Source organism: Labeo rohita, chromosome 2 (assembly GCF_022985175.1).
Source record: "Labeo rohita strain BAU-BD-2019 chromosome 2, IGBB_LRoh.1.0, whole genome shotgun sequence".
NCBI lineage: Eukaryota > Metazoa > Chordata > Actinopteri > Cypriniformes > Cyprinidae > Labeo > Labeo rohita.
Genome location: NC_066870.1, coordinates 29,946,488 through 29,967,076, shown reverse-complemented (window position 1 = coordinate 29,967,076; position 20,589 = coordinate 29,946,488). Strand labels below are relative to the sequence as shown.

At 36.3% G+C, this 20,589-nt stretch overlaps 2 protein-coding genes and 1 pseudogene across 4 annotated transcripts in view; all 3 read right to left on the bottom strand.

Moving 5' to 3' along the window:
• Window positions 1–901: 901 nt before the first annotated feature.
• On the bottom strand, window positions 902–10,974 carry LOC127152306 (cytochrome P450 7B1). Of its 2 annotated transcripts, none has more exons than XM_051092907.1 (6): window positions 10,919–10,974; window positions 7,881–8,017; window positions 5,995–6,597; window positions 4,114–4,320; window positions 3,839–4,017; window positions 902–1,572 (listed from the first exon to the last, which is right to left on the bottom strand). In XM_051092907.1, the coding sequence occupies exons 1-6, from the start codon at window positions 10,933–10,935 to the stop codon at window positions 1,255–1,257; spliced, it is 1,461 nt and encodes a 486-aa protein (XP_050948864.1). In that variant the 5' UTR covers window positions 10,936–10,974; the 3' UTR covers window positions 902–1,254. The 2 variants fall into 2 exon arrangements, with proteins under 2 accessions (XP_050948864.1, XP_050948855.1); XM_051092898.1 differs by lacking the exon at window positions 10,919–10,974 and adding an exon at window positions 10,548–10,845.
• Window positions 10,975–12,077: 1,103 nt separating this feature from the next.
• Window positions 12,078–15,092, bottom strand: LOC127152279 (tripartite motif-containing protein 16-like protein; annotated as a pseudogene).
• Window positions 15,093–15,263: 171 nt separating this feature from the next.
• Window positions 15,264–20,589, bottom strand: part of LOC127152257 (E3 ubiquitin/ISG15 ligase TRIM25) — a 13,725-nt gene continuing 8,399 nt past the window's right edge. Inside the window, exons 2-7 of one of the 2 annotated variants that reach the window (XM_051092838.1) lie at window positions 19,404–19,525; window positions 17,512–17,607; window positions 17,159–17,392; window positions 16,878–17,037; window positions 16,788–16,847; window positions 15,264–16,500 (exon numbers count right to left, since the gene is read on the bottom strand). In XM_051092838.1, the coding sequence (XP_050948795.1) occupies window positions 15,974–16,500; window positions 16,788–16,847; window positions 16,878–17,037; window positions 17,159–17,392; window positions 17,512–17,607; window positions 19,404–19,525 (1,199 nt within the window). In that variant the 3' untranslated portion in view covers window positions 15,264–15,973. Of the gene's footprint in view, window positions 16,501–16,787; window positions 17,038–17,158; window positions 17,393–17,511; window positions 17,608–19,403; window positions 19,745–20,589 lie in introns of both variants that reach the window. The other variant, XM_051092832.1, reaches the window with a different exon arrangement.

Below are 20,589 nucleotides of genomic sequence, written 5' to 3'. Positions count from 1 at the left end.
TACATTTCCAATATTGACTGATTAAAATATGAAATAATGAACTAATATTGATATAAAAAAAAAAAACCTTTCAATCAGTAACCACTGAAAATCACTGAAATTAGTGGTTTCAAAGAAAGTCACTGTAATTTGTGTACGCTACTATTCAAATGTTTGGGGTCAGCAAGATTTTTTCTTTTTACTTAAAATATTATTACTATTAAATTAATATTAAATTACTTTTATTCAGCAGGCCTGCATTATTTGAATCACAAGTGACAGTAATGACTTTACACTGTTACAGAATTAACATTGTTACAAAAGTTTTCTGAATAAAATAAGGTAATTGTGACGTTTTAACACAATTCTGACTCTCAAAAAGTTAACATTTCGCAATTCAGGCTTTTTTCTCATAATTGCATGATATAAACTCATTATTGTGACACTTTTTCTCAGATTTGTGAGATATAAACTTGTAATCCTGAGAAATTAAGTCAATTGCATGATAAAAACTTGCGAGGAAAAGCAAGAATTGCAAAAGTTTTTATCTCACAATTCAGACTTTTTTTCTCCGAATTTTTTTATTCACTGGCAGAAACGGGCTTCCATACTGAACACAGGGGTAATGGCTGCTGGAAATTTAACTTTGCCATCACAGAAATAAATTACACTTTAAAACATATTAAAATAGAAATCAGTTATTTTAAATTGTAATAATATTTCAAAATATTACTGTTTTTACTTTATTTTTGATCACATAAATGTAGCCTTGGTGAGTCTTCTTTAAAAAATGTCTAAAAATCTTAATGATCCCAAACTTTTGAACAGCAATTTCTTTATTCCATATTAATTTTTTTGACTATCCAGTAATCCTAATCAAATTTGAAGGGTTTAAAACAAAAAAAAGAACAAAAAATGGCAGAAACATTTACCTTTTAATGTTCAAGGCTGGAATCAAGTAATGGTTAGTTTACACAATGAGCTGCAGTGCATGAAATACAGTTGATTTATGAGAGGTAAGATGTTTGAAAAGCTGCCCTTATGTAACAGTAGCACATACATAGAGGGCTGTTCACTGTCGTGCTTTGAACCCTGATTTAAACGGCAATGTGTACTTAATGTTAAGTTCATTCAAAGATGAGATTTTTCTATGGCAGTGTTGTGTGTGAATCCTGCAGCTTACGTTATTTACAAAATCTTAACGAACCCTGTGAGAAAATGAAACCAAAATACCCAAGCAATGAACAGACGACAGTCTCTCTCTATTCATTTAGTTCATTCCTCCCTCTCCATGTTGTCTCGAGGTTTTTTGGTTCTGTATCTGAAAGTGATTTGATTAGCAGGTGGCATGATGCCCAGACCTGCACGGCTGTTGTCTAGCATCACCTCCTTCTGGTTCTCCAGCAACTGCATTTCGCACATGAGCAAAGTCACACACACAAACTGCTTCAGCTCATTCATGGCAAAAAAACGCCCTGGACACTGTGTGGCTCCAGAGCCGAAAGGCATACGATAGTACCGGACCTTCTGGCCGCATTTGTAAAAATCAGTTTTTTCCTTCCCGTCCTCCACGAAACGGTCAAATTGGAAAAGCTACAAAAGCAAACAAAAACAAAAAACATACACAAAAGACACAATAAATACATTTTCTAATAATACAAAAGTATGTTTAAGAATCTAGAGCAGTGATTCTTAACCGTTTTGACTTCAAGTTCTCCATTGTCCATAACAGTATTCACAGGCCGTGGCTTCTTTATTGGATAAGTAATAAATTGTAATTTATTCATGTGACGCCAAAGCTGAATTTTCAAGTCATTAATCCAGTGTCAAATGATCCTTCAGAATCATTACAATATACTGATTTGGTGCTCAATTATTATTATTAAGACATTGCCTATGAATGGTAATGTAATGCAATTTCCACAAAAATATGAATCAGCAAAAACTGTCTTCAGCACTGACATTAATAGAGTGTTTCCATGACATGTCAGCAATCGGCCAAACTGGCGGCACCAAACGTAAACAACGCCACTGAACCAAACAGAATTTGCATATTTTGCTGATTGCTGCTGAAAATGGTCAATTATTGTCATGTTTTGGGCTGTACTAATCTGTCAGACCAGGAAAAATATTTGGAGAACTACAGACTGCCAAAAGTTATAATAAAATCAAGGAGAAGAGTGCAAAAAAACTGAGGAACAAAAGGCATTTGTGGTTGGCCAAACTGAACCAGAATCCAGGAAAAGAATATTGACTACCTTCCTGTTTGTTCTTATAATTTATAATATTAATATTAATAATAATATTGCTTCTATGTATCTTTACCACCTATTAACTTAAATTTGTCAAACTATTGTGCCCTTTCCTGGTTACTAAGGTTCTTCTCTATATGATTTTACAGTTTCCACACATTTTTTCTGCAGTTTAGACAGCATAAATTAGCAGAACAATGTATTCACTGATAAATTAACAATCCATGCTGTTGTTTACATCAGAGTTCTTACAGATACTGTAAAATAAAATTCCAGGGCTTGCAAGGACTTTTCTAGCACTATTTTTTGATTTTCAAGGACTTCAATCAGATATCTCTTATGGTTTGATGTTTTCTACTATTTAAGAAAAAAAAAATCTTTAAAAAAAACATGCGTGAACCTGCTCCAAAGTCCCCATCTGAGTCACATGATTCGCGACCGCACTCCCTAGTTTCCGATCTAAAGCAAAAGATTTGCGAACCAGCTCCGACATTCCGATCTGAATCAAATGATTCGCGACCACACTCCTAGGTTCCGATCTAAAGTAAAAGATTTGCAAACCTGCTCCAAAGACCCTATCTAATCAAATGATTCGCAACCGCGCTGCTAGGTTCTGATCTACAGCATAAGATTTGTGAACCCGCTCCGAAGTTCCGATCTGAATCAAATGATTCGCAACCACGCTCCTAGGTTCTGATCTACAGCAAAATTTTTGCGAGCCTGCTCCGAAGTTCTGATCTGAATTAAATGATTCGCGACCACACTCTTAGGTTCCAATCTAAAGTAAAAGATTTGCGAACCCGCTCCGAAGTTCTGATCTGAATCAAATGATTCACGACCGTGTTTCTAGGTTCTGATTCATGAACCATCATTTCAGATCAGGACCAGGAGTATAGATCAGGAATCAGGAATCATTCAATTCGCGGAATGATTCAAGAACCCGCTCCGAAGTCCTGATCTGAATCAAATGATTTGCAATATGTGAAGTTCCGATATAAATCAAATTATTTGCGATATGAGACTTGAGGTCATGATTTAAATCAACTGATTTGTGATATGCAACGTTGCGATCTAAATCAAATGATTTGCGAACCCGCTCCGAAGTCCTGATTTGAATCAAATGATTTGCAATATGCGACTTGAGGTTCTGATTTAAATCAACTGATTCGCGAAACACTAAGTTCTGATCTAAATTAAATGATTTGCAATTCTGCTCCGAAGTCCTGATCTGAATCAAATGATTCGCAATATGCAATTTGAAGGCCCAATCTGAATCAAATGATTAATGATACACGATCGGATTAGAGCACTTCGAAACAGTCAATCACATCGTGACGCAATGGTTTTTAAAGTCATTACAAGCGATGTTGAAATTTGAAAATGAATGGCTCTTCTAATATGATCTGGTTTTTGCTAGTGAATCGCGTGTAATGAAAAGAAGTCACAAGTCTGAATCAATGGGAGCGGATCCAGCTTGTTTCGAAGCAATTTGACCGCATCCTGGTAACTGACCAAATCGTGACGTAAGTGCAAACCCTCTATAACTGAGGCTTGAAGTTTGCTGAGGTTGAGAATCACTGATCTAGGCAACAGTAGATGCATCTTACCTGAGGCTGATCATATATTTCAGGGTCAAGGTGTGTGGTTTGTGGGTAAAGAGCAACAATGTCATCTTTTCGCAGGCTGATTGAATGCTGGGCATCCAGACGCAAACAGAAATCCTCCTGAACCACACGGATGTTCATTGATACAGAGGAAAGACGTAAACTCTCATTTATTGAACTCTCTGCAGAGAGAAAAAGAATCTGAATCATTAAAAAATGCAATTAGATGATAACTAATATGTCTGATGGGTTACTATGTAAGAATGTGTGTGTGTTACCCAGGTAAACCATCTGTTCTAGCTGTTGTCGTGTAATTGTGATGTCCTCTTCAAAGATCAACTGCATGTTCTTCTCTCCGATCACACTGACAATCTCTGCTCTCACTGCTTCAAGGGCTTCCGGGCAGGAAATTAGGTGGTAAAGACACCAGAAGGCTGCTGGGATGGTGTTTCCCACTGATGCCCAAAGCATGGCAAAATGATGTGCTGTGGACAGAGAGAGAGAAGAAAAGCATGTTTGTGTGTAAACCACTAGGCATTGGCCCAAACCAATACTTCTCATCATTACTGTGCTTTCACTCTGTGTAATACTGTACGTGCTCATGCGCATCCTGCTTCCATTATTTCATCAGACAGAAACTGATGGCATAAAAAGCCCCTTTAAGACAAGTCAATTTAGTCAGAAATCATCAGTCATCTTGGCAACACTCCACAGCAGAAATTTAATGTGTGGGAAACAGGCAATCCTGTACAAGTCCTTTATACTTGTATGAGGAAGCACTGAAATCGATCGACTGATCGATCTATCTATTATTCTATCATTCTATTGTTCATCTATTGTTCTATCTACCTATCTAGCATTTATCTATATAAAAATACAAAAAAAGGCAATGCCCTACTGTTCTGTAACACATCAAAGCAGTCATTACAGCACAGTTAAGAATAATTTAAAGAACTTGCAAATGTTGACTAAACCGTGGACTTGCTGACTTGAATGGTGACACTTCCCGTTTTAAATGTCAGTTGTTAGCCTTTCTTTAATATTCAGAAATGCGGATGCTGTTTTTCTGATTTTCACTGAAGTTTTCAATGTCTTTTACCCATGTCACTTGTTGAAATGGATCCATTATGAATCGTTGTTACCAAAAGCAAGACATGTGAGGAAAAAGCTCTCTAAACTACACAATGAATCTCTTATTTACATCACGTCTGCAATTAGTTATGACATGATTCAGAAGCATAGCTGGGTAATAACTGATTACATGTAATCTGGATTATGTTATAAAATTCTACAAATTAAGTACTTGTAATTAGATTAAATTACATTTTAAAATACTCATAATCAGACTACAGTTACTTTTTTATTGACTGCATGATATTATTCACACAATAGCAATAAAACAGTCAATTGAATGATTCTCCCTTAATTCCTCTTTTTTATCTTTTAAATGTTCCTTTCTAAAATAGCCTACTGCTTATACATTCAGAATTTTTGTGGACATTCACACAATACCAGTCTGAAGTACCATGGGTATATTTGTAGCAATAGCCAAAATGGGTCAAAATTACCCAAAATCATTAGGATATTAAGTAACGATCATGTTCCATTGTAAATTTCCTACCGTAAATATATCAAAATTTGATTATTTGATTAGTAATATGCATTGCTAAGAAATTCATCTGGACAACTTTAAAGGCAATTTTCTCAATATTTTGATTTTTTTTTGCACCCTCAGATTCTAGATTTTCAAATAGCTGTATCAGCTTTTAGATGTATAAATTTCAAATTTCAAAAAATGTACCCTTATGACTGGTTTTGTGGTCCTGCATCACATATTTCTAACTGTTTAGTGTTGTTGGTTAATACATGGTTAAGAATTGCATCTATGCTGCCTCTACTATAAAACTGCTATAAAAAGTTTGTTTAAACACTCATTTTGTGAGAACTGTGGTACATTTACTTAGTATTTAAATCTTGTATTTAAAAATCTGAAGACTAGAGTTCTTCATATAATGATGGTAAATTAACATCCTTCTGTACTGGATGGGACATTTACCATCATTAACACACTCCACTCCACATGTGGGCCTGACAAGAAAGATTTTAGATTTTCTTTATGTATGTGTTTATGTTTGTGTGTGTGCATGAGGAAGAATCACCTGCTTTATCTCTGTCCTGAAGTGTGTCATACTTCTGGAACAGGGCCGTTCGGGTCTGTATGAACTCACACGGAGCATTCCATTCTGCCACTTTTTGAGGGTAGAAAAATCTCGTCAGCTTCTCACGAATTTCTTTGGTTTTTCCCAGCAAGGCGATGGGCACACGGGCCATGAGTAAAGGGAAAATGGCATCAAACTTCTCAAAGTCCTCTCGCAGCTGATCCAGATGTAGATTTGACGAATGTCCATACAGCGTGTTAAACGTGGTCTGAAACATTACACATTTACAGAACTCATACAGTTCCGCCTCGTGCCAATTGCTATCAGGCCCAGACTCTTTATTAGACAGAAAGCGGCGTCGCAGGACCTGCTGCAAGTTTCCCATCATGCTGAAAGTGAGCGGGTCGAGGGCAGGCCCCTGCAGCAGAGTATAACTCCGCTGAATGCTGTCACTCATTCCAGGGAAAAGGCCACTCCGGACAGGTGGGTAACCGAATGTCCTGGATGCTGCGCTGTCTGAAAACGTGTGGAAATCCAGCTGTTTTCCATGTTTGATCACAGACGGGTACTGGAGGGGGTTCATTATGAATGTTATGTACCTTCCTATAGAAACACACAAACATGATTAGGTATATGTCATGACATAATGCATAATGTACAGCAGTGTGACTAGCTTTACTTCAGGTAATGTTTGTTTTTTATGATTTTACACTAACAGTCAAAAGATTTTTGTTTTAAAGAAGTCAATCCTGCATTAATTTAATCCAAACTACAGCAAAAACAGTACAATTTTGAAATATTTTTACTATTTAAAATAACGGTTTTCTATTTGAATATATTTTGAAATGGAATTTATTCCTGTGATCAAAGCTACATTTTCAGCATCATTACTCCAGTCTTCAGTGTCACATGATCCTTCAGAAACAATTCTAGTATACTGATTTGCTGTTCAGGAAACACTTATTGTTATTATTATCAATATTTAAAACAGTTGAGTACATTTTATATATGTATAGTAAAAGAAATGACAGAAATTAATACTTTTATGTAGCAAGGATGCTTTAAAGATCAAAAGTGATGATAAAGATACTAAGAATGTTGCAAAAGATTACCACTTAAAAAAACCTGTTCTTCTGAATTTTCTATTCATTAAAGAAACCTGAAAAATGTACTCAGCTGTTTTCAACATAATAATAATAATAATAATAATAATAATAATAATAAATGTTGTTTTGAGCAGCAAATCAGAATATTATAATATATTGATACAAATTATTATAATATATTGCTACAATTCACAAGTGAATAAAATAAAAGAGGGACAGTAAGTTAGTAAACAACCACCCACATCCTTGTTTCAACATGCAAACAAAATGATTTTGAATCAATAGGATCTGTGCTCCTGTCTGATTCATGAATTAATCATTCTTTTGAGTTGATTCTCTGCAATTAATCATTTAAAACAGTTCAGAATGCAGGTACCAATGGTTTCTATTAAAAAAAATCTGTCATACTGCAGAACTAATAAAAAAATACAAATAAAGTAATTAAAAATGGTGAATTAAAGCATCTAAAATATACACTTTCCTTTTCAAATTCATAAAAACTATAACCTTAAATCTGTTCTATTCAGTCTTTCTCAGCTATTCAAAATGTGTTATTCTTACAATCTTTCAGGGCCATATCTTTTTAATTGCCATTACTATGTCAGCATGTGTTGCACAATACCAGATTGTCTGAGAGGAAGAGCAAAAGGAAACCTGTGAGTAGGCAAAAGATGACAAAGTGCTCATTTTGTGAGAAGCCAAAAGACATTCTCGTTTGAAAAACGATTTGTCTTTAAATAACGCTAATTAAATGTGTGTGTGTGTGTGTGTCAGATATACCTGCTATATGTACAGTAAAAATATCTCCATGCTTCTTCTGCAGTTGTGTAAGAAACTGCTGAGAGTTTTTTCTGAACTCTAGAGCTTTTCCCAAGAATGGAATCCAGCCTTTAATCAGTGGGGGCTCACCCTCCTTCCTGTAACATGCACACACAATGTAACAATCAAAAAATGTATTAACATGCTTGTTTCAACCATGTCTGAGAGCCATTATATATCAATCAAACCTCAACAGTCCAGGTCACCTTCCCTCTTGTTAAATGTTCTCTGTAAAGCAATGATATAACTGTGCAAACAAAATGCTCCATTGTTTCAGTTTGTTTTAATTGGAAGCATTATGTCAAATTACAAAGCCAGGACTCATTTACAGACAATACCGTGTAATGAACTCTGTGGTCTACTGCTGATATATATCTCCCATGCCCTACTTTTAGAGCCTAACCAGAAAAGGATAGGGTGGCCCTTTGGGAATTAGCTCTCTAAACTTCCTTTTGAAATTGCAGCTCACTAACTGAACAAGAAAATGCATTGCATTGCAGCACATAGTGAGGTAATTCTAACTCAAACAGAAACAGAGAGTGAAAGAGAGGGAAAGAGAGGGGAAAAAAAAAAAAAAATTCTGACCACCTGTGAAGTCTGTGAATAATATTTAAAAATCCCACAATGTGCAAGCACAGCCTTGTTGTAGAGACAGGCATAGATTTCTAAAGGAAGGCAAAGTAAAAACACAACTATACCTCTTCATTCTTCAACTATCCACAAATTAGGTACAGATATTCATTTACAAATTTACTTAACACTCGTGTAGTAATAGGCTACATGTGGTATGCTTCAGTTATGTTGCAAAGCACATCCTTGTTTCAACATGCAAACAAGCGGTTGTGAATCAATGGGATCTGTGCTCCAAAATAACAGTGTCTGATTTGTCAATGAATCGTTCACTAAAGTTGAATATTTTCAATGAATCATTTAAACCAGTTCTCACGACGCATTATCAGTTGACCATACTGGTGGCACTGAACGTAAACAATGCTATTGAACTTAACGAAATTTGCATATTTTGCTGATTGTTGCTGTTGAAAAGGATCAATTATTGTCATGTTTTGGTCTGTACTAATTAGGAAAAACATTTGGAATAACGTTACTATAGACTCCCAAAAGTTATAACAAATCAAGGAGAAGAGTTTAAAAAAAAACTGTCTGAGAAATAAGGGCGTTTGAACTTGGCCAAACTGAAGCAGGATTTCCAGGGCAAGAATCATGACAACATTCATGCTTATTCTTATCATTTTCAGTCAGGTAGGTGAAATATTAGGCTAATAATACTGTTTGTACGTATCTTTACCACCTATTAACTTTAGTTTGTCAAAATATTGCGCCCTTTCCTGCTTACTAAGTCCTTCCCTATATGTGATCCTGGACCACAAAACCAGTCTTAAGTCGCTGGGGTGTATTTGTAGAAATAGCCAAAAATACATTGTATGGATCAAAATTATAGATTTTTCTTTTATGGCAAAAATCATTAGGAAATTAAGTAAAGATCATGTTCCATGAAGATATTTTGTAAAATTCTTACTGTAAATATAGCAAAACTTAATTTTTGGTTAGTAATATACATTGTTAAGAACTTTATATGGACAACTTTAAAGGCAATTTTCTCAATATTTAGATTTTTTCGCACCCTCAGATTCCAGGTTTTCAAATAGTTGTATCTTGACCAAATATTGTCCTATCCTAACAAACCATACATCAATGGAAAGCTTATTTATTCAGCTTTCAGATGGCGTATAAATCTCAATTTTGAAAAATTTACCCTTATGACTGGTTTTGTGATCCAGGGTCACATATGATTTAGCAGCTGCCACATGGTTTTTATTCGTGGTTTAGACAACAAATTAGCAGAATAATGTATTCAGCAGTACATTAACCATGCAATCCATGCTGTTGTTTACATCGGAGTATCGCTATTATGGCCATCCGGGTAACTGACCAAATCGTGATGTTAAGTGCAAACCCCCTATGGTCTCTATTACTATCTACTTGAGAAAACAACGCTATTTTCTAAAACATAATATATATTTCAATATAATTGTAAAATTATATTTAAGATGACTTAATGATTTATGAACCAAATCATAGCTGTAACAAATGGAAGTGGATCTAGTAAAATTATAAACCGCATGCATTCAAAAATTATACCTCTACATATGGCTTTATTAATGAACAATGTGATGACGTAATCGATTCACTGAATCGGTTCGAATTGCTCGAAAGAAAAGATTCTTGTCGAACTACCAGTGAGTGGAGGCTTTCTAGTGAAAGGTTTAATATCAAACTCAGAGTAAACAAGCTCCCAGTCTTGTTGTGAATTATTTATACGGTCTAGCAGACACGTCGTTGCCAACGGGGCTTAAACTGTATTTTAAGTGATGAATGACGATTATAGCGTCTAGTTTCATTTGCTTGGATCTGTTGAGTCTTCGTATTTCTTTACATTTTTGAACAAAACGCGTTTGCCTAATGATAATACACGCTGTGCATAGGGACATTTGCAGAATTAAACATAGACATTCATTTAAACTCCGTATTCATTCGTGTTACAATGAATAAAAATCGACTACATGGCTACATTCCCAACAAGCAGCAAAATACAGTCAGAAAACTCACCGCCTGCGACCGCACAAAGCGCACAACAGCAGGACGGACATAAAGCCCAGAAAGATCGTCAATAAATACTCCAACATTATTAAAGAGTCGCTGAGTGAAAAGACTGGTCCAGAGGAAAACAAGCTTTACGAAGCACTTAACGCGGTAATACGTTTATAGGTTTTGGAACTGTTACTTTAAAAGTGAAAGGTTGCTTATCATCACCGCACAAATTAAACATCAGAGTCCAATGGGAGATATGGCAAGAAATGAGGAGATAGTAAGCGAACAAATGCGAGTGTGTCCAAGATTTTCAGAAAGTCACGCCCCGTGGACGTAGCTCATTGTAAATTGCAGCAAACATTGCTCAACAGCATACTTGTATTACTAACCTACTTGGCCCATTCATGCATTTCAAATGAGGAGACCTGGCCACAGTCACTGCTGTTTATTGCCTGATATATAAGCAGCAGCATTTTAAATATATACATTTGTTGACACGCCTCTTCTTGACTCAACCCTCTTATGAAAATCCAAACGAATAGACAAATAGATTAATAGAGTGATTCATATATTAAAATCTGCCTACTTGTAAATTAGAATGTATATATTTGATTAAAAGGTTAATAATTGATATATATTTACAAATTATTATTTTAAAAATGCATGTACATAAATAATTGCAAGTCAACTTTTGGCCTCTATGGAAGTTTACTGAGGCCCTCTAGTGGGCAAGTGCTTTTAAGTAAGTTCTTGTCAATTAGGGAAGACATCCAAAATGTGCAGCATTGAGGGGCCTCCATGAGCAGGGTTGAGAAACACTCTTACAACACATGTCTCACAGGGACAAAGCCTTGGAAAACAACTTTGTGCGTTGCCTGTGTAAACGTCACACCCTTGCAGTGTTTCAGTCTGTAGCCTGGAACTACTTCAGCACTTTCCCCACAGATTGCGAGAGGTCACACAAAGGCAAGTTTGTACTGTTTTTGTCTGCATTTGTTTGGGGGATGATGCAGATTAACCAGGTTCTGATTAAAAACAGAAGGATTCTCTTTATGGAAAAAAACTTGCTTTCAACGGTCTCTTTCTTCTCTCAGTCTGTGACTCAGTGTGTATGTGAGCGTATGTAAGTCAGCAGCGAGCCCTACTGCTCCACACATAAAGGTCTCTCTGTTTGCCTGTGCTGTGGTTCTGTTTTTCAATGCTGCCAGTAAAGAAACACCAAACTGGCTTTCTCTATCCCCAACACTACTTATTTTGTTGTTGCTAATCATTCAATGCAGAATAGAAATTTAAAGACAGACTTTGACTAGTGGCTCAGTTATCCACTGTTAAACATAAAAAAAAAATCATACAGATATTATAAAAGATGATCTCCACAACTTTATACAAACACAACATTTCAATTGATGTCTTTAAAAAAAAGTACATTAATATATATATTAATATATATATTTTACAAGACTTCAACATCAACAAATAATGTAACAACATAACATAATCATTCTTAAACAATTGTATTGCATGTATTATTCTAAATTATTCGTACATTCTTCCCAAACTTCCATTACAACCATTATATTAATCTGAAACTCAAACCCTGAGATATAGGATTAGTATTGAAAGAATCTTTATTGCATCTACATTAAGGATCAAGAAGCTTCACACTTAATCTATGTTGATCTACCCAGAACGCAGGATAGAGAGGCTGAGTGAATGTGGTGTGGACTTTGTGAATGAGGGTCATTGTGTCAGAGACACAGTAGAAGGACAGTGTTCTTGCACTTTGATCCACATACACTCCTATCCTACAGGGCCAGGAAACCATAGAGAGTAGAGTCAATACATTATTGTGCCAGAACTCACATTTGTCAACAAAGCACATCAAAGACCAGGTATGTTTATTAGCTCCAATTCTACTTTCATTACAGTCTCCCTTCCTGCCAATACTCTTATATGACACTGCTATACTCAACCAGTTATGTCCGGTCCATCCAACCTCCCAGTAAGAGTGTTCACTCACACTCTCTCTACACAACACCTGAAGGTAAGGATCAAATCTTGCTGGACGATCAGGATATGGCTGGTTTATCTGAGTATCAGTAAACACTCTGTTCCCTTCAGACAGATGGAAGCGTTTATTTGCTGTGTTTGGGTCCAGAGTAAATCGCTTGAAATCTGATGGGGAAATTATATCAAATCAATCAACTGAATTTTAATCAATAAATCAGCATGTTAGCTAAAACCTATATTTCATGTTTTCTTAACAAGTAGTAGGAATCAGAGGAAAAAGTCTACTTCAACTTTCAACAGTCAGTCATTGGCAAAACATCTAGTTTTGGACATTTATTTGATTCATCATTGTACACCTATGTTGTTCACAGTGTTTAAATGTACAGACAGTAGCTTGTTTCTGTGTGTGTGTACACGCTGATCTTGTTACTTACATTGTAGGAACTCCTTCCTGCTCTCATATTCTGGAGTGGGAATGATCTGAATGTATCTCACTAAGGAAACCAAAAGGCATCCTCAGTAAAAACACATTTAAACAATTCCATGTTCATTTTTTAATGCACATTACACTGATCGAATTTTGACTTCTTTCAAAAAGCATATGTGTCCAGTATTTTACCTCTAGCAGATATCTTCTTTTTCTCCTCTCTGCAGAAACGCTCCAGTTTCTCTCTTAGCTCAGACACAGATTTACCAACATAATCAAATGAGAGGCGAGAACTGACATTGAATTTAGGTGAGTCTGTAGATTCAGGAGGAACAGAGAGAGACAGGAAACTCTACAAAGACACAATAGAAACACCGGCTAAAGACACAGAAACATTGGATAGAAACACAGTCTCTGTACAACATGTTCTTCCCTTCCTAAAGATAACTCTTCTGTTTGTCTGTTACCTGGAGGAAATGGACGTGATGGTCTGTGTGTGAAAGCTGCTTCAGCTCAGCATCTCTCCTCCTCAGATCTTCAATCTTCTGCTCCAGTTGCTTCAGTTGTCCTTCAGTTTGACTCACTGCAGCCTCTTCCTGATCTCTGATCAGCTGTGTCACCTCAGAGCGGCTTCTCTCAATGGAGCAGATCAGCTCAGTAAAGATCCTCTCATTGTCCTTCACTGCTGCCTGTGCAGAGCGCTGTTAGGATGCACAAAGAGAAGGATTAGAATCAGTCCATTCACTCAGATCTTACTGCTGCCTCACACAGCCTGTTCCCCACAGTGGGACTGAAAGAGCTCCACTGGAGGAGAGTCCTAACTGAGTCTGAAACAGCTCTTCAGCAGCCAGCAGTTATTCTTTTGCTCAAAACTCACCTTGTAAGACTCTAGAGTCTCTCTCAGCTCATCAAGTTCCTTCTGTCTCTCCTGGACTCTCTGCTGGATTTTTTTTTTTGTGGGTCTCTTCCAAGTGTTTCTGTAAGACCACAGAAATATCATGTGAAAAATCAGGCAAATTTTAGCCTGGCTAATGGCTATTTAGCTCTGCAAGACAGAAGAAGTATTAACATGTTCTGATTTTGTTTTATCATAACCTGTACTTCATCAGCTCCCTATAAAAGTTTATCATTAAACAGAAGAGGACAAATTTCACTCCTGCTTTTCTCAACAGTGCACTTTCATTTTGTCAATAGCATATAAAATTTATGGTATAAAATGCATTTCTTTTTGTGTGATACATTTCATACCTGTTTCTCAGTTCTCTCTGCAGCAGCTGATACAGTGTTGTGGTTTTTGTGTTCATCTACCATACACATATAACATATACAGGTCTGGTCAGTACGACAGAAAATCTCCTTCAATTTATCATGTTCAGGGCAGATCATCTCTTTTAATTCTCCAATGGCATCTGTCACTGTGCTGTTTGCCAGAGCGAAATTCTTCATGACGTTCAAAATGGGTCTGACAATAAGATTCCAGACACACCAGACAGGACTTGATGGCTTTATAATTTTTCCCAGTACAGATGTCACACTCCACATCTCCAGGTTCAGCATAACACTCATCAGGACGAGAAGCTTGTAGTTTGGTCTTCTTGAGTTTCTCCACCACTTCAGCCAGCATGGTGTTTTTACCTAAAACAGGTCTTGGAGTGAAGGTCTGTCTGCACTGAGGGCAGCTGTAGACTCCCTTCTGATCATCCTGATTCCAGCTGTCTGTAATACAGCTCATACAGTAACTGTGTCCACAGGGAATGGCCACTGGATCCTTCAGTAGATTCAGACAGATTGAACAGCTGAACTGATCCTGAGCCAAAGAAACACTGGATTTTGCCATTTTAGTGTGTAGACACAAATAAACAGAGACACGGAACTCTTAAATTCCCTGGTTACCTGGTTTTGCGTTAAGAGAGATGTGTGCAGTGCCGCTGCGTCTGTATGTGAGACACACTTGCATCTGAAAACTGTGCTTAATCATAATAAAAAGTCCAGAAGTTCAGCAACTGTGAAAACTATAAAGCAATACTGAGCAAGTAGATGGCGCTCTAACACTTTTTTCACATCAGTGTGGTAGTAGGCTGTCTAAACTGTCTACAAAACCAGTGGCGATCATTTAAGCAAAAAAAAAAAAAAAAAAAAAAAAATTTTTTTTGGAAAATGATATTTCATAACACCATATTTTAATAAACATTTTTTAGAAGCTGGTATCAAGCTGTTCAAGATTGCCTCGTGATTGGAACAGCTAGCAACTAGTTTAGACTATTTAATGCTCTCTAACATGTTCCAAAAGTACCAGTTTAAGCTTTATTTTTTATTTATAATGATGACATCTATTATATATAATATATATTTGTGTGTGTGTACAATTGGAGACGCTGGTGAAGTTATGGGTGAAATTGGTGGATTTTATTCTTCCAATGAGAACAGACCTAGAAATTTTGACAACTACAAATAAAACTGGAGGGGTAAAATTTATTCAAGAATAAGGGTTATGAAAAGAAAAGGAATGAAAGTTTAGATAATCTAACAGTCTAAAGAGAAGTATGTTTTACAACAAAATACTATTTCAGTCTTTCTACTTCAAAATTTCACATTTAATTCAATGTGTTACTTGCCATTTATTTGTAACTACTTGTGAAATCAAATGTGGTTAGAGAAAGATCACATTTTGATAGTTGTATGAAGCTCATATGTATACATCTACAAAATTAATATACAAAAATCAGCATTAGTGATGATTAGCTTTCATCTGTTTTAAATACAAAATACATGTTTTTTTATTAAATGCATGTTAATGATTCTATTTTTACATAAATATATATACCACTTGCAAGTTTAGGCCCTTTGTTTTTTGTCTATGTCATAAACAGGATATATTTACCAGTATTTAACAAGCTAAATTAAGACATTAACGTCTTTAGTCTTAAACCTACAACAATTATATTAATCTGAAACTCAAACCCTGTGATTTAGGATTATTATTGACAGAATCTTTATACCATCTATATTAAACATCAAACAGTCTCACACCTATTGGTGGATCTATCCAGAACGCAGGATAGAGAGGCTGAGTGAATTTGGTGTGGACTCTGTGAATGAGGTTCATTTTGTCAGAGACTCTGTAGAAGGACAGAGTTCCTGCACTTTGATCCACATACACTCCTATTCTAGAGGGCCAGGGGACTGCAGGGAGTACAGTCGGTACTTTATTGTGCCAGAACTGACATTGGTGTTGAAAGCACATCAAAGACCAGGAATGTGTATTATATCCCATTTTACTTGCATCACCACCTCCCTTTCTGCCAATACTCTTATATGACACTGCTATACTCAACCATCTTTGTCCAGTCCATCCAACCTCCCAGTAAGAGCGTCCACTCACGCTCTCTCTGCACAACGCCTGAGCGTATACATCAAATCTTTCTGGATGATCAGGATATGGCTGTATATGGCCGAACGTAAGCACTCTGTTTCCTTCAGACAGATAAAGGTATTTAAATGCTGTGTTTGGGTCCAGAGTGAATCGCTGGAAATCTGATTGGGAAAGAATATAAAATCAATTACCTGAATCATCTGAATTTTAATCAGTAAAATAGCATGTTGAAAACTATATTTCATGTTTTCTTAATAAGATGTAGGAATCAGAGAAAAAAAGTCTATTTCAACTTTCAACAATCAGTCTCTGGCAAACCATCTAGTTTTGGATACTTATTTGATTCATGTACACCTGCACTGTTTACAGTGTTTAAATGTACAGTAGCTTGTTTGTGTGTGTGTGTGTGTGTGTGTGTGTATATATACGTGCTCATCTTGTTACTTACATTGTAGGAACTCCTTCCTGGTCTCATATTCTGGAGTGGGAATGGTCTGGATGTGTTGCACTGAGGAAGCAGTTGTGTCCAGTATTTTACCTCTAGCAGATATCTTTTTTATCTCCTCTCTGCAGAAATGCTCCAGTTTCTCTTTTAGATCAGACACAGATTTACCAACATCATCAAAAGAGAGATGAGAACTGACAGTGATTTTGTGGGCATCTGTAAATTCAGGAGGAATGGAGAGAGACTGGAGACGCTACACAGACACAAAGACAAAAGAGAAACACCAGCTAAAGTCACAGAAACATTTGGTACAAAACATCGCTGAACAACATGCTCTTCCCTTCCTAAAGGTCACTCTCCTATTTCTTTGTTACCTGGAGGAAACGGACATGATGGTCTGTATGTGAATGTTGCTCCAGCTCAGCGTCTCTCCTCCTCAGATCTTCAATCTCCTGCTCCAGTTGCTTCAGTCGTCCTTCAGTTTGACTCACTTCAATCTCTTCCTGATCTCTGATCAGCTGTGTCACCTCAGAGAGGCTTCTCTCAATGGAGCGGATCAGCTCAGTAAAGATCCTCTCACTGTCCTCCACTGCTGCCTGTGCAGAGCGCTGTTAGGACACAAGCATTACAATCAGTCCATTCACTCAGATCTTACTGCTACCTCACACAGCCTGTTCCCCACAGTGGGCTTCAGGGGCCAGCAGTTGTTCTTCTCCTCAAAAATCACCTTGTAAGACAGTAGAGTCTCTCTCAGCTCATCAAGCTCCTTCTGTCTCTCCTGGATTCTCTGCTGGAATTTTCTCTGGGTCTCTTCCACGTGTTTCTGTAAGACCACAGAAATATCATGTGAAAACTCAGTCCTCTGTTATACTTACATGGATCTTAGCCAGATTAAGTTGCCCTTTAGTCAAAAGTTTGGCTATGCAAAACAGGAGAATTATTAACATGTTCTGTTAAAATAATGCCATAAAGATTTGCATGCGAAGAGTACGCATTGTGCAAGTGTACATAAGACTGTAAGCCTAAATTAAATTTGCATGCGCAAGAGATGCTTTGTAAAATTGTAAATCGCGTTTCAAGCGTAAGGAAAAACGATTGGCAGCATTTTCTGTTACTCGTAAGTGTAATTAATGTATTTTGAAACTGCAGCTTCATGCTTTCGCAAAATAAATACGATATGCATTCTTCTGACTTCCATTTCTCCACGCTTACACTTTCGGCACGGTCAAAAGCACTGCCACCGAGTTTTGCAAGCGTGAGGGGGAGTGCGGGTCTACCACTTTTTTGAAGCCAATCAAATGAGACTCTCGCGGACTCCATTTACTCTTATCTGATTGGTTCAATAAACACATCACACGCCAAAACATTTATCTTCATTTAGTTCTCGCTGCCGGTGGAATGGTACTTTTAATGTAGACATACATTAAAAATAAAATAAAATAAAATAAAATAAAATAAAATAAAATAAAATAAAATAAAAACACGACATAAGTTGTGTACTAGGCTATGTGTTCATTTCGAGCTGTGTCCTTTTCCTCCTCAACAGGCAATATATGATAGTTTTTTGTAATACTGTAATTTTGATGATACTTAAAGACGGCCTAGTATCTTAATACATAATTTATAATTTATAGTTTCACCTGTCTACTGATCAGGGACGTCTCTTTTTTTTTTTTTAACTAAAATTTGGTTCAATATAGTGAATATATATATATATATATATATTGTCTTTTTCACTTTAACATGTAATTTAAGGGGTTAAAACCCCTTAATGTTTAACATCAGCTATATATTAGGCTATATATTAGGCTATATTATATGATGTATGCAATTCAATGTAAAGTCAAACCAATCCAATAATGTTAACACCAGCTAGCAATTCAGGATGAACACATGAGAGTCTAGCCTAATGGTACACAACTTATAAAGTGTCATGTTTTAATTAAGTTGTTATTTATTTATTTATTTATTTATTTTAATGTATGTGTACATTCCGCAGTCAATCTGTTTCGCAGATCTTTAAACTGTTGTTTTCGTGTGCAAATCACTGTTCACAGGCTTGCAGTGCTTTTGACCGTGTTTTAGCGAAAAGAACGTGCCAAAAGTGTAAGTGTGGAGAAATGGAAGTCAGAAGAATGCAGATCGTATTTATTTTGCGAAAGCATGAAGCTGCAGTTTCACAATACATCAATTACACTTACGAGTAAAAGTAAAATGCTGCCAATCGTTTTTTTCTTATGCTTGAAACGCGATTTACAATTTTACAAAGCTTCTCTTGCGCATGCAAATTTAATTTAGGCCTACAGTCTTATGTACACTTGCACAACGCGTACCCTTCACATGCAAACTTTATGGCATTATTTTATCTCCATAGAGACTCACTATAAAAGTTTATAATTTAACAGAATAAGAATGTCACTTCTGTTTTCCTCTGCCCTCATACAATTAGATGAACTCATGACCACACCCTGATGACATAAGCCATCAATTTACCAAAATTATTTTAAACATTACTGCACAGGATAGCTACTTATCATGCATAAGTTATTTCCATTTTGTCAGTAGTGTATAAAATATATTGTATAAAATCCATTTATTTCTGTGTGATACATTTCATACCTGTTTCTCAGTTCTCTCTGCAGCAGCTGATACAGTGTTGTGGTTTTTGTGTTCATCCACCATACACATATAACATATACAGCACTGGTCAGTACGACAGAAAATCTCCTTCAGTTTTTCATGTTGAGGGCAGATCATCTCTTTTAATTCTCCAATGGTATCTGTCACTTCGTGTTGTTTGCCAGAGTGAAATTCTTCATGACGTTCAAAATGGGTCTGACAATAAGATTCCAGACACACCAGACAGGACTTGATGGCTTTATATTTTTTCCCAGTACAGACATCACACTCCACATCTCCAGGTTCAGCATAACATTGAGCAGGATGAGCATCTTGTAATTCTGCCATTTTACAGCGTGTAAACACAAATAAACAGACACATAACTGTTAGATTCCCTGGTTTCCTGATGTTGTCTTATGAGAGGCGTGTGCAATACCATTGTGTCTGTATGTAAGACACACCTCCTGCATTATCTGAAAACTGTTTATAATTTTAAAAAAAGGTGAAAAATATAAAGCAATACTGAGCAATGGATGGGGCTTCAATTGTCTAAACCTGTAAAAATGTTAAATAAAATAAAAAATACAATCAAACAAACAAATAAAAAACAATGTTAGTTTTCTTCATAAATGAATATTTGTCTACAAAACCAGTGTTGATAATTAAAGCAAAAACTTTAAAATTAAATCATCTCAATGAACATATAAAAGATGACTGGAGGCAGTGGTGTAGTGGTGCCTGAGAAATGTGTATAGGGTAGAGTGGGGGAAAATGCCCCTCTTAAGGACTGTGTAATATTTTTCTGTGAAACAAAAGTTAAATGTGTTAATGACTATGACATAAATTCTAAACAAAGTATGAAAAATGTCCAGAGTCTTCATGTTATTAGATTTTTTAGCAAAATTTAAATTTGTACCAAGGGGGTTGAGTGGGGTGTAGTGTCGGGTTTATCCACATACCACCTATGGAGTAAACCCTACACTGCACCACTGACTGGAGGTGAGTGGTGGTTTCCAGGGGTGTGCGTGTGGTTCCAGGCTGGGAATCAAAATGGAAAAGTCAGCAATTTTAATGCATGACAATGCCACTGTCACACTGCAAAATAGGTAAAGCAGTTCTTTAAAGCTAAAAACATTGAAATAATGAAATATCCGGCTGAGAGTCCTGATCTAAACCTGACTGAAA

Excerpts from the sequence above, each read along its gene's own strand:
- LOC127152306 (XM_051092898.1), bottom strand. The coding sequence starts at position 10,624 with ATGTTGGAGTATTTATTGACGATCTTTCTGGGCTTTATGTCCGTCCTG. Across the intron at positions 6,598-7,880 it reads TTTTACTGTACATATAGCAG|GAAGGTACATAACATTCATA; the intron begins GTATATCTGACA and ends GTGTTTCTATAG. Across the intron at positions 4,321-5,994 it reads TCAGGACAGAGATAAAGCAG|CACATCATTTTGCCATGCTT; the intron begins GTGATTCTTCCT and ends CTCTGTCCACAG.